General features: G+C 36.8%; 1 protein-coding gene across 1 annotated transcript; it reads left to right on the top strand.

The window, feature by feature from the left end:
- Positions 1–6,111: 6,111 nt before the first annotated feature.
- LOC140137738 (lengsin-like) lies at positions 6,112–10,098 on the top strand. Its single transcript, XM_072159504.1, has 3 exons — positions 6,112–6,222; positions 7,165–8,152; positions 8,965–10,098. Exons 2-3 carry the CDS (start codon positions 7,228–7,230, stop codon positions 9,396–9,398), a joined length of 1,359 nt encoding a protein of 452 aa, XP_072015605.1. The 5' UTR covers positions 6,112–6,222; positions 7,165–7,227; the 3' UTR covers positions 9,399–10,098.
- Positions 10,099–14,834: the final 4,736 nt, after the last annotated feature.

Raw genomic sequence — 14,834 nt, 5'->3', positions numbered from 1 at the left:
CTTGTACATTGTGTGATCATAAAATTAGTTGGATCAATTATTAGACCAAACCAGCTTTGATAGTAACTGTGATTATGAACTTACTGACTAAACCAAAGGCTTTCAAATGACACCAAACTTGGGTCAAAGTTTATTTGTAATGTAGCCTATTTGTTTATTTTCAGTAAATTCAATGATTAGCTATCATGGTAGGCCTATGGATATTTATATGGTTAATTTGATGGGGGATTTGATGAAAATGGAACATTTTTAGGCCAAAGTTTTAGAAATTTAACAAATGTAGGACCTATCTTAAATTATTTTATTCATAAAAAGTAGGAATAGATCATAATTATTTTCAATATCTTTTCCCTATTTCACGTTCAATACCGGTAGTTTTCTAAAATCTAACTAATTCTATGGAGTTGGTGTGACCTAATTCCTAAATTCACCATATAGGCCTAGGCCTATTCAAAGTTTGGGTAATGTTTAGGCCTAATTAAGTTTTTCAAAATAACTTGGAATGCAAGGCCCCTAAAAATGAAGACTGAGAGGGAGGTGTTTTTCACATAAAATTGACATTTCTAGCAGTTTCAGCCTTTCAGCATTTGCCAGGAAAACGAGGAGATGTTATCAGGTGTTTTTATTAGGGCCTACTAATGATGAGGAGTTAGACCCCTTAGAGTTCCACAAAAATACTTCAAATGATTCATGCTGAATAATAAACATGTTTATCAGCAAGCCTCAAAATAAGCAGATCTGGACCAGGAGCCACACATTTGGAAAAGCAGCTCCTGGTCCTGTGATTATCTAGTGAACCAGGAGCCATTTTTAAAGAGCTAAGAGTCATTTAAATTTCAATTGTACACTTTAAATACACAATCTACTTTAACTACCAGGCTCTATTAAAAAATGTAAGAGCCTGGTTCATATTTTGGTGTGGATCAGGAGCCAAAATGTCAAGTTATGGCTCCTGGGTGCCTGGTTATTTTGAAGCCTTGTTTTGTTTATCAGCATTAACATTTTACTAAATGTGTACTATTAAAAACTTAAAAATTCATATGAAAATTGAAAAAATAAAAAATAATGTGGACTGATCCCAGAAAGTGAGGAGAGAGACGGGCGTGAAACGAATAATTTTTTCATTATTTCGCTTAATCACAATTTGATTTTATCATGTCGCATTTTGTGGCTCAACTTCATGGAATGACCCAGGAGAGAAATCAGCCTTGGTAAAAGAGCACAGGGGGCGCAACGCTACATTATTGGCGAAGCTGCTGCTGAGCCTGCAGTCATGGCAGTGTGAAGTCCAGAAATACGCATCGGGACTGCGTCAAAAAACAGTTAAAAATAGGGTTTAAAGGCTTGATAGGCCTAAACATTGTTACTCAGTGCAAATTTGCTTCAAAATAAAAATTGAATATTCAACACTGGAACGGGAGGAGTGATTAATATACTTCAAGTAAATAAAATGATTTCCCCAAACGGATCCGCATCTAAAGGATATTAAACTTGGTTGAAAGACATGCTCAAATGCTCACATTGTTGTCTGTCTCTATAAATATAATGATATTGTCGAACTATTTTGGAAATCATTCATTATTTTAGTCTAAAGTATAATCACGCCCTCTTTTCAGTGTTAACAATAATGATCTTGTTATATACAGCTTTTATTTTGTAGCAAAACTGCTTATAATGCAGAGTAACAATGTCTAATATTCACCAGGGCTAGGATGACATCACATTTTGTAATATTTGTTTAATTGTAACATAACACATTTTCTTCTTTTGTGCGCGGAATGTAACGCGTTTCTAACGACGGTCGTAACTTTATCCAAAAGGTTATAAATTTAAAAAGTCACATTTGTCACACTGAGTAAAAGAGAAAAATAATTTACCAGGTGTTTTGTAAGTAAGATGTATAAGTAACTTTGCTGAAGAGTGTATGTATGATTGATTTTATGTGTTTATGTTGACTCACACAATTATTGTTAAACCATACTTTTCTTTTGATTAAAAGACTTAGATTTTGTTAACTTAATTAATCAGTGTGTTTTGTTGTGTATTCTGAGGTGAATTTGGGAAAAAGGTGTTTGGCATTGAGTCAGATTAACGACTCGTAACAATTGGGGGCTCGTCCGGGAACACACTGTAAAGAGAAAAGTTGACATTATTTTACAGAGTCTTAAAAGTGAAAGTGCAGTATGGCGTTTAATGCAGAAGAGTTTCTTGAAACTATAACTTGGGAAAAGTTTGATGAGTTGAAAAAGCCTGCATTACTAGACTTTGCAAAACACTATGACATGGATGTAAAGCAATCCAACAGAAAAAAGTAATCAAAAATGCCTTGATTGATGTTTTGTTTGATGAAGATTATTTTGAGGAATCCACTTTAGACAAGAGAAAAGAGGTCCAAACTGAAATCGGTGGGGATGCAGTTAAGTTGAAAGAACTAGAAGTTCAGTTGGAAATGGAAAAAATGAAAATGCAATTGCAGTTAGACATGCAAAAGCTAGATATGCAAAAAAGAAAAAACAGAAAGATTAGATCTGGAGAAACAAAACTAGAAATGGAAGAAAAAGCGCGCCACAAAAGATGGCGCTTGAGCAACAAACTCTCTAAATGTTAAAGAGTGAATTTTCCGCTTTTAAGGAGTTGAACGAAGGACAACCCGTTGTTGAGTGGAAAACACTCTAAATGAAAGAAAGTACATTTTCTTTAGGCAATATTCACGCTTTTGAAAGTATACAAACTACTTTTTTCAATTCGTTTAGAGTGAAATTTTTCCACTCAAAGAGGGGTTGTCCTCTGTTTCACTTTCTCACTCTTTTTTGTGTCTAAATTCAAAGAAAAAGGAAGTTGACGAGTACATTCAACATTTTGAAAAGGTAGCTACAAATTTGAACTGGCCTAAAGAACATTGGACCCTACTGTTACAAAGTAGTTTTGTGGGGAAGGCCAGAGAGACTTACTCAGCTCTACCAGTAGAGAAGTTGAATAATTATGAAGAAGTCAAACAGGCAGTTCTTTAAGGCCTATGAACTGGTGCCTGAAGTATACAGACTAAAGTTCAGAGATTCAAGCAAGCAAGCAAGCAGATCAAACTCATGTAGAATTTGCTAGAGTCACAGAACAAATGTTTGACAGGTGGCTTGGTTCAAAAGAAGTCAAAGATGATTTCGGTCAACTTAGGCAATTGGTTCTTATAGAAGAGTTAAAACACACTGGGATGAAAGCGCTAGCAAAATTAACACTGAATGAGGCGGCAACGATGACTTCTGGCTAAACGCACAAGTTGAATGCAAGTAAATTTAGCCATAATAGTAGTTGTTCAAACAAGTTCAGCCATAATCAACCTAAAGCAAATCAGGATGGTACACAAGGTATCATCCAGGGTATTGGGATGGAAATACTTAGTGTACCTCTCCACAAAATTAACTTGAAATCTGACTTGGTTTCTGGTCCTGTAACCATAGGAGTTAGACACGAATTGCCAGTCAAAGGAGGGTCCATGTTGCTGGGAAATGATTTGGCAGGGGGGGGGGGAGGTTTTTCCTGACCCAATAGTTACAGATAAGCCCTGTTTGCAGGATGATAATAGTGAGGAAATGGAGATATTTCCTGCCTGCATGTGCAGTTACACGGGCAATGAGTAGTAAGAAGGCCTCATTAGAAAGTTTAACAATTCAGGACTTATGCTACAATTTGGAAGACACATTTGTATCAAAGTTGAATGAGAAAGGAGATAAACTTCCTTCTCCTGATCCTGGGGACAAAAAGACCCCTAAAATGACACAGCTTCTGAGCATGAACAAAGTGGCAAACATTGAGAGACCCATTAAGTCATGACAAACTAATTCTGGAGCTACAAAATGACTCTGAACTCAAAAAGATCAATCAAAAGCCATTGACCCTAAAAGAAGCAGAACAAAATGCACCTGCCGATGAAGAGTGGAAGGTAGTGTACCAAATTGTGGTACCAAAAGTCTACCACACTGAAGGTATTAACATAGCACATGATAGTCCCATGTGGGTGTTAAGAAATCTCATGAAAGAATTCTGAGACATTTCTGGTGGCCCACTCTCAGAAAAGATCTGAATATTGCAAAACATGTCACACATGCCAAGTAGTAGGGAAGCCAAATCAGAAAATACCTCCTGCTCCATTGAAGCCAATTTCAGCCTTTGATGAACCATTTAGTAGGGTTATTATTGATTGTGTCGGCACCAAAGACTAAGTCAGGCAATCAATACACCATGACAATTATGTGCGCGTCAACACGCTTTCCTGAAGCCATACCCTTGAGAAATATTAAGCAGTGACTATAGTGAAAATGGAATATTTGTAATAAAATAACTTTGCTAAAGAGTGTATGTATGATTGATTGTATGTGTTTTAATATGTTGACTCACACAATTATTGTTAAATTATACTTTTCTTTTGATTAAAAGATTTAGATATTGTTAACTTAATTAATCAGTGTGTTTTGTTTTGTTTTGCTCCGATTTCGCTCAATAGCATATCAAATTATCCGTCTGCTCATGGGGTCATTTCTGGGTCATTTTGAGGGTCATAGACTCAAAATAAAGTTTGCTCATCGCTTTTTTGGATTCAACAGGTCCAACTTAGTAAAGATAGCTATCAACTTTTACTCAAAACTGTTTCAACAACTTTATATAAGCACAAATTTGAGATTTTCCTCTAGTCTACATTGTCATTAGTAAAGTTCAGAAGTAAGCTATATAGCTTTCAGTACTTTCCAGCTTCCAAAAAGTTGACCATGCAAGTGTCTTTCATCTAGATAGGTTACTAACTAGTTACCAGATGCAATCATAGATCGTTGGAGACATTTAGTTTGAGATGCTAAAAAACACAGAGAGATAGAGGATAACCGAACAACGTTTTTATCTTGATGGCATGCTCTGCTTAACAAGATAACAAAATGTCGGCGAAATCCACTGCCGAATGGCGAACTACCGGTATATAGACACGGGATTGAGACGGGATGAAGAATTTCTCCCGCATGAACATGTACAAAAAAACATACCAAGTCGGCATATGTCCCGTACCGCTTTCCGTAGTATATGTGCTGTAACGCCGGCGCACTGCAATTATGCTCCCGTGCCTTATATAGTCCGGGTGCAAAATATTGTTTTATCATATTTATATGATTTGCCAGTTATAGTGTTTTTCTACGCGGATAATTATTGTTCTGAGATTATGGGGGGATAATGGGGGGTGTATAATTTTCGCATCTGGGCAATTCACGATTCCCGAGGTCAAAATTTAAATAGGAGTCAAAATTCAACTAACTGAAACCAAAATGTTCCTCTGATCATCGGATTCAGAAAATGTACAGTTTGACCCACCTCCGACTTATCGTTTCGGAGTTATAAACCAAAAGTTCAAAGGTTAAATGTGAAGAGCCACAGGGGCTAAAAGAGATAAAATGCTCCAATTTTGATTTAAATGGACTCAAATTGTTTGCACTATTATCTCAATCTAATGAAGAATAGTTATAACCACCTAGTAACGACTCGTTACCTAGGTAATCATTTAGGAAAGTACCACTATATCATTATCAACATCAATAGGACTCAATTGGCAATGACCTATTTTGCTGTGTTACCAAGGCAACAAGTCATTCTAGGTTATTCAAGCTATTCTTTATTAGAGTTATTGTCACAGAAAGAATCGAGACAATTTTCATCAAAATTGGAGAATTTTTCTATTTTAATCCCTGTGGAGTTCTCTATTTAACCTTCGACATTTTTGCAAGGATAAGTCGTAGATATGCGAAACTATATATTTTTTGAATCCTTTATGACGAGAGGAAACATTTGATATAGATGTTGATAAAACGGTTTTTAATTTTGACCCCTGTATAAACTTTAACCTTGGATATCCCGAATTGCCCAGGGGTGACAATTTACACCCCTTGGAATCTGATTTTGTACCACCCATAGAATAATAATCAACAATCAAAAACACCTTAAACTGGCAAAACTAGTCTACCTTGGTCTGCCACCGGACTATTAGTCAGAATAGACCTCCCTGAGTCAGAAGGTCATATGCATGATCTATTTGCATGGCAAACACTATACAATGATACTCGTCAGGCACTCCATTACGGTGTGAACTGCAAGTTCACGGAGATTTATACCTATTACAGAATACAGCTATATTTACCCGCAGCATAGTCTGTTACTATATTGTAGTATAGTACTATCACGTAAAATCAGGTAAGCAGCTGTAAGCAATGATACAAATGTCAATAAAAAAAATAACAAAGCGCAATGATTTATAGTGCGCTACGCACAGGCACAACGTCTAGACGTTGATCCACAAGCCTCAGCACACTCAGGCACTCTTTATTAGCTCAAATTAAGAGTAAAACAGAATTAACTGCCCATTTGCATGTCTTCGATCGAAAATATATGGAGAGATTGCTGATTTCAAAGTCGCAAAAATTAATATCTTTTTATAGGAGGATGGCCATGATGTTATGGTGTTGTCTCAGCTTGTCTGCAAATTAGGATAATTCATATCAGTGATTTTCAATTTGATATCATAACCCACCTGTATGACCAGAATAGGGCAATTGCAATCGGGCATTTGCATTTATAATCAGGCACCCGCGGTATCAGTAAAATTAGCATTATAATCGGGCAATCATTATCAGCAAGTGCACTTGAATTGTAATCGAGCACACGGTATCAGGAAAATCATTTAAACTAAGTGTTATACCCGATAAAATAATATACTTTATAATATAATTTCCTACCTTCAAACGTCTCCCAATTGTAGTTCATTATGTACTCATTTAACCAGAGTCTGCATGAACTAACCAATATATTGGTTAAAATGTAAACAGTGAAATGAACTTCCCATTCATAGTGTTTAACCAACTATTGGTTGTATTTTGCCCAACATATTTTGGTTTAACCAACTAATGGTTAAAAATTTGCCCAACATCATTACCCAACGAATAATATCAACCAACAGTTGGTTAAGATATTTAACCAACCACGAGTTAAACTGTTAACCAACCTTAGTTGGTCACTTTAACTGTCATGTAGTGAATACATGGTTGGTTAAAATATTAACCAACTTGGTTAAACATTTCTGAGAGTGATATTATAGTTTGTTTCTTAAGTTATGTTCATTGTATTTTATCTTTACAGAAAAGAAACAATTTCAGGGAAGGTATAAACAATTTTGTCTTCTAATCGCTCCAACCAAACAGCATGGATTTCAGCAAAGAAAAACTGGATAAGGTGTTACAAAAGATGACCGCCGATGACGTCGAATTCGTACGATGGGAACAGAGCGACACGTATGGCGTCGCGCGCTCTAAAACCGCTCGAAAATGTAATTTTAGTGACAAAGTTAACAACGGGTTCCCGTTCTACTTAGGATTTGTTGCCGTTGACCCGCAATGTAACCTTGTCCATAACTCTGGTTACCATGAAGAAATTGGCTATGCAGATGGTTTGATGTTTGCCGACCTCGACACTTACGTTACAATTCCTTGGTGTAAAAACACCGGCAGAGTCTTAATGGAGCCAATGTATGAAGGAAAATGGTTTGCCCCGCAACCACGTTATGTAGCACGCAAGCAACTTGATCGACTTCAGAAGATGGGTTATTCTCTGCTCTCTGGTTATGAGCAAGAGTTCTTCGTAGTCGATCAAAATACTCTCGAGCCTATTACAAAAGATGTCAACGCTCGATCAACCATTCGTAACTACAAAGATCCCGAATTCCTTCATCAAATCATGACAGATCTTCCAAAGGTTGGTGTCGATGTTGATTATTTTGAAACTGAGAACGCACCAGGCCAATTTGAAGTCCCCTACCAGCCTTCTTTTGGTATTAGCTCAGCAGATACAGGTCATACATTCCGTACATCCGTCAAAGAAATCGCATTGCAGCATGGGTACATTGCCAGCTTCATGTCCAAACCATATCCTGAATACTCCGGAAGTTCATGTCATTTTAACCATTCTCTTTGGGACATCGATGGTCAGAAAGGACTTATGTATGATGCGGATGGCCCTAATGGACTATCTGACGTGGCTCAGCATTGGATAGCAGGAATATTAGCTCATGCACCAGCAATCAGTCTTCTAATGGCTCCCACAATCAATTGCCTCAAACGATTCAAGCCAGGTAAGTTTTAAAAGCGTATCGCCCTACTACAGGGTGTTCCATAAAAAGCGGTCCCAATGTTTTCACCAATCAGTCAGTGTTTACATAAATTATGAAAGCCACTCCGTTTACCTATCACATAAAAGATGTGGCCTTCATTTATGTAAATATTAACTAATTGGTCACGTTTTAAATATCACATCATTCGTTCGGGCCCGCTTTTTATGGGACACCCTGTATATCAACTTCTTAGTAAAAGAACATCGGATACTCAAATTGTGTGAAAGGCTTTTACGACGGGAATTTATAACAATTAGTGGGGGTTTTTTTATCGTGTTCGCCGTCGGACAAGTTTAGAACTGCCAAGCTTTCGTCAGGAGTAGCTCTGACTTCTGGACAAAGTACGTAAGAACGAAACATGTAGGCCGCCCCTTGCCTACTGATGGCTCTGAAAAGAACCGTTCGCTGACTGCCCCTTGTCAACAGAGAACAAGCAGATCTCGCCTATCTGCTAATTTAAAGGTTTGGTGGCTCTGAAAATAGCCGTTCACTGAAGACTGCCCCTTGTCTACAGAAAACAAGTCATTTATGTGTGATCCCATTACTTAAGGCATGAAGTAATTCCCAGAAGCGTTCAGAATAATTATTTCAATATTATGTTACTGTTAGCCAACTCTTTGTTACCACATTCAATGTATAATTAACCAAAAAAGGCATGTGATGCTTTTAACGATTGGTTCAACCAAACGGTGATTTCCAACTGTTCCCTTTCTTGAGAGCACCTCATCATCGCACAACACCTTGACAATGTTAATTTGAATTTATATTTGCAGGCACTTTTGCACCTTGTAACGTCACATGGGGGATTGATAATCGCAGCGCTGCAGTTCGCGTTAAAGTCAACGGTGAACGCAGGACATATGTGGAGAACAGATTAGGTGCCGCCGCCGGGAATCCATATATCTCCCTTGCCGCCACCGTCGCCGCTGGAATTGACGGAATCCAGCGGGAGTTGAAACTGCCGCCACCTGTGAAAGGCGACGCTTACGATGAAAAAAATTTGCCTCCAAAGACGCAAACACTGCCAAATGATATGAAGACAGCATTGGGATATTTTGCAAACGATGACGTCATACGTGAAGCTCTCGGTGAAGAATTTTGCAAATGTTTTGGTGCCATCAAGTTACACGAGATGAATTTGGAAGCAGAAGCGAAGGCTAAAGGAGATGATGATTGGGAGAGAAACCTCTTCTTTGAATATCTATAAATGGCGTGCAATTATAAATCTTTCAATAGTGGTATTTTGGGATCATTAAAAAAAGATTATTTTGCTGATTTTGTACTTACTTTTTAGACTTGAGACTTTTGATGAGTTTTGAAAATATATTTGAAAATTTAGAATTGTGCTAAAATAGAATGATTATTTTAACTAACCTGTCAAGTAAGCTAGATATCGTAAGTGGCACTTACGATATTCAGATTTTAGATCATTGTCTTCATTTTTGTTGAGTGGAAGACCATCGTAAGTGGCACATACGATGGTCATGCACCCATATTTTAGATTTGTTTTCATTTTTGTTGAGCCTGCAGCACAATCGTGAGTGTCACTTACGATGTTGTTGCACTGAACATTGATTTTCTGTTGAGTACAAGACCATTTTAAATGCCACTTTCCATGCTTACGATGGTCTTGCACTCAACAAAAATAAAACACAAAATCAAATCTAAAATACACCTAAGACATCTATATTTAATTAGAAATCTTTTGTTTGCTATCATGAACTTTATTTGCAGCAACTATATATAATATAGAAAGCAATTTTTTAATGTTCCAATAAACTATAACTGCTTCGTAAAGCAGACTAAATGCTTCTCCTGCAAAACCATGTAATATGTACCTACGATATGGTCTTGCACTCTGTCCACGGTATAAATATATTACATGATAATAATTGATAGTTGTGTTACACTAAGATTTAATTATATTATATATTTTATATTTACTCTTGTATTATTACGCAGATAGAATTTATGTCGATATTTAGGCACTCTTGAAGTTAATAGTAGGCATGTCCACTAAAAATTGAAGTACTTTTAAATTGATTCAGACCTAACTTATTGGATGGGAATTGATGAAAGAAACATTTTGGCGTTTAAATAATCTTAATCGGACGTTTCATTCCAGAGATATGGCCTTTCGAGTGTCACGGTTTTATATAGGGCTGCTAGAACATGTTAAAAAGTTAAAGTCCAAAAGGAATACTAACAGAAAGTGCAACTTTAAGGTACTTTTTCTTAATGTATTTATTAACTATCTTATCTGGAACATTATATTTGCTTATAACAACATGAAAATAAGATCATCCTGAAAATTTAATCGATTTTGTTGACATACAACAAAAACTATAAGACCTCAAAACCCATGGTTTGTTTGTTGAAACCTCAAGCATGATCATAGATGGCCGCCATGGAAAATATCTCCATAGAGGAGATGAACAATAAGTGCATTATTTCAAATGAAAAGCGGTAGTCTTAAACATTGTTCAATCTTTTAAGGTCAGCACATTTTATCTTCAAAAATTATTATATTTCATCATGGCATAAGTTTGGTAACATTAATCACTACCAATTTTGAGAAATTTGCTCAACTCAAAGGTTATCTTTACTACATTGAGCAATACACTGTGTGCATGGAAGCCATGATGGTCCCCGGTTTTTATACTCCCTATGAAATGGACATGGTAGTGAGAAGTGCACGGGGAAGTGCATGATTTGAGATGGGCCGCGGTAGGCTTAAACATTCTTAAATTTCTTAACATCCTACACATTTTGTCTTCATAAATAGTTAAATTTTATGAGTATGTAAGTTTGCTTGTCTGATTCACTCCAAATTCGGAGATAATTGCGTTTGAATACCTGATGCACGGAATGGTGTCACTTCAACCTGTTGTACTTTCTCATCTCATTAAATTTTTCATTAAAAAAAGTTGATCTCTTCATGCAGGAAGGTCCTCTCTATTTACTGACCAAACAGGAAAAAGTTTGGTGAATGTTTTCTAGTGGAATCAGGAATTTCTTGAAACACCCTGATATAGGCCTACATTTGGATCAAAACAAGTATGTACGCCATTTAACATGCCTGGGATTTCTTGTATCGATCAGTTTCTCCATAGACAATACGTGTGTGTGAGTGCACGCACACAGTAAATGAAAAATCGTTCTAGTGGAAACTGTATTGAGAGTGGGCATCCCTATTAATAGTAGGATAAAGTAACATTCATTGTCAGATAATTACCGGTAGATTGGGGTAGATTGCAACGTGACTACGTGAATAATATTCTTTATATATAATTGAAATGGGGGTGGATTTTACCGGGGTTATAAAATACAAAACAAACCAAAAGTAGTAATTATTATGTTCTCAGAATCTTCCTTCCTATACTTTGTACAGAGTTGAAGAGTCCAATAGAGGCCCTGCATCATTTTATCGATTGGCTCCAAACAAAGGATTTGAACCGGTGTCCTTCACCGTAGTTATGGCGGAGTGCAGTCCATTCAATCAAATGTTGTCATCAACCTAAACAGAGTTTATTTGATCGTAGTGCAGGGTTATGTGTGTGAGACGAACTGTCACGGTAGATTGCAATCATGCTTTTTGTTGAATGCATTTGAGTAGTCCGCCATATTTACGGGATGATACGTCACATGCAAGGCCTCTATATAATCAACACTTGGACTCAAAACTTGGACTTTTTTTTGACCAAAAATCACATTTTCGACCAAAAATCACATTTTCGGCCAAAAATCACATTTTCGGCCAAAAATCACATTTTCGCCCAAAAATCACATTTTTGACCAAAAATCACATTTTTTTAACCAAAAATCACATTTTTGACCAAAAATCACATTTTAAAACTCATAGCTCGACCAGAAAAAAATAAACTTAATATGGTCAATATTCATTTTTTAAATTTTATGAAAAGATATTAACTAGTTAAATATGTACGTATAAATCACCCTATTGTTAACAGCACTCAACCTAGTAATGTTCATAAATCACAAAAAATAAAAATGTATTAGATTATTTTTACCCCGACTACATCTCATGTGTCGAGTAATTTTCTTTTAGCAATGGAATTCTGGGGATTTAAAGGTGGGACTACATCGTTAGCAGAATACGGCCGTGGATGAGATCATCCCACAGCGTCATCATCGCTATATCTTCGTGTCATATATTGCCATGGCAGTAGGGCGAATCCACTGGTTCTTCAACAGCCACGCATGGTAATTTTGTGTTTAATACTATAGGTCCGAGGGACTCAGTGAGGTTACGTACAACAAAATACGATCGCCGCCTGTACGATAGAAATTAATAAGTATCTTTCGCACTACGCATGCGCCACTGCCACTCAAAGACTCATTTTTACGACTGCGCAGCCCGGGCTGCGCTGGTTAATTAGCTGCAAAATGTTTCTAATTCAAGTAAATTCGATTCATTGTCAGTTTTTGTTTTCAAAACGCACGTTGGGTTTTCAAAACGCAGACTTAAGAATATCATATTCTTTCAACACATATATTCAAGTACAAGCCTTACAATAGGTTTTTACAGAAACCAAAAATAATGGATATATTCAGAGTTTTGAGATAGGCATTCACAGATCTAAGCATGATGAGTATCAAAAGGATATGACACCACCATAATGTAACGGGACCGAGCTTGCCCCTAATACTTTTATAAACGACTGATGGAGAAGACTAGCCTTCTAACATACAAGTGGTAGCGTAGTATCAAAGACTAGAATTCTCCCCAAGACATGTTAAATCAGTGATGCATGAAAGGAGAAGTAACAGGTAAAAATGAGACTTGACAATTCTGTTTTATATTTGCTTCTTTTGTTATATCATGTATTGTTATTTTGCTTTCATATTTGTCTTATCACATCACAATTCATAAATACAAGTAAACACTGGTAAATACACAATCTCTGTGTTGATGATCCTGACGATATTTCCTTATTTCTCTCTTTTAAATCCAAATAAATTACCAATAAATGCTGCCGAAAAGTACATATACTATCTGCTTGAATAATCGAGAAGCATAAAAATACAATTTAATCAACAGAATCTCTCATCACATGACATAGTCGTAGGCTAGGCCAAGGCCTAGTAGGCCTATACTGCAGAGTATCCATGCCTGTACACCAAAATAATACGAACTTGCTATGCAACAATGAATGCACACAAAATACAGTGTATAATTTCCATTGGACTTGTGCAATGTGTGTGGCAAGTCACTTGCCCCAAATTAGGCACAGGCGCTAGGCCAAATCACCTGAGTGCATAACCACCCTGGTGTTGCCAGTGCCACTATTGTGGTAGCCAAGCTGCCCCTAGCTCAATCTGAGCTCCAGAGTAGGGCGTATTTGCTTTGGTTGGCAGTGCTTACCTTCAAACTGAGTGAAGGTTTGGGTGGACTATTGTCCACCAAGCAATCTGATTAAATTTGCGTCGTGCACGGCCTTTTATACTCTCCTGAACGCGTTCATGGAACCTTTTGGCGGCTGCGTTCAAAGCGTAAGCTCCGTTACTATGGATATCGCGCAGTCACTCCGCGTCAGGCGCTCACTTTCGAAAAGATTTTGAACATGACGAAATTTAATAACTAGAACTGCTAGTGTTTTTAAATCAGGAATCGAACTGATGACCCCCTTTTTGACCATGTAAAACATTGAAATACTCAAAAATATCTTAAAATTCTACATCCTTAAACAATTACATCTTAAATAATCCAAAGTTTGATCAACAAAAGTCGTTTTAAGGAAATTTACAATTTTTAGGAAAAACTTGTTTACGTTCAGACGATTGATGGCCGGGAAGTTTCAAAATGACAAATCTAAAATTCTTTGAAACAACACATGAAAAACCTGAATTTTGTCCTCAATATTTACTCGTAGACGGTATGTAATACCTTATTGTTTTCCTGACAAAATTATTTACACAATATTATAAGAATTCTGTACAATATAAGCTAACAATAGCGGAAATAGTGAAAGTTGAGGCCAATTTCGCACGCACGTCGTGACAAATTTTCTCTGCCGTATTTTCAACCCACGGCAAAAACTGACGATCGGCAGGTAAACAAATCCAAATATTTACAAAAATATACCTTGTGTAGAGCCATGCAATCATTTTTAAATTCATAATAACAATCAAAAACTACCACGAACACGTGAGCATCGTGACTTTTCTCTAAATATGAATTTGACAAGAGCTAAATTTTCGTATTTCTGCAATAGGCAAACACACAGGAGGTAAGCTTAAAAACAGGCCAAAAATCTGAAATCGCATTTTGGCTCTCCGTTTCACTAATAATGATATGATACTTGATAGTAGCATGCATAACTCAGGGAGCCCATTCAGACCACCGTGCTGACAGCACTTGTTTTTCTGTTTACATTATAGCTATAGAATATATTTAAATCACAAGGTTGCACTGGAATATATGTGTTGAAAGAACACGGTCATCTTCAATCTGGGGATTGAAAACAAAGCCTGCGTTTTGAAATCAAAAATTTACAAAAATTCGGATTTTATATGCGCATATTGCTTTCTTTCCCTGCCGGCCATTATATATTGGAACTCCATAAGAAAAGGCCGCAGGCCCTGCCTTGATGTTTTTTGTTGATGATACTGGGACTTTAAT

Source organism: Amphiura filiformis, chromosome 17 (genome assembly GCF_039555335.1).
Source record: "Amphiura filiformis chromosome 17, Afil_fr2py, whole genome shotgun sequence".
Taxonomy (NCBI): domain Eukaryota; kingdom Metazoa; phylum Echinodermata; class Ophiuroidea; order Amphilepidida; family Amphiuridae; genus Amphiura; species Amphiura filiformis.
Note: the sequence above shows the minus strand (reverse complement) of the source record. Positions and strands in the feature narration are given on the sequence as shown.

Coding starts and splice junctions, on each gene's coding strand:
- LOC140137738 (XM_072159504.1), top strand. CDS start 7,228: ATGGATTTCAGCAAAGAAAAACTGGATAAGGTGTTACAAAAGATGACC. Junction 8,153..8,964: donor CCTCAAACGATTCAAGCCAG/GTAAGTTTTAAA, acceptor TTATATTTGCAG/GCACTTTTGCACCTTGTAAC.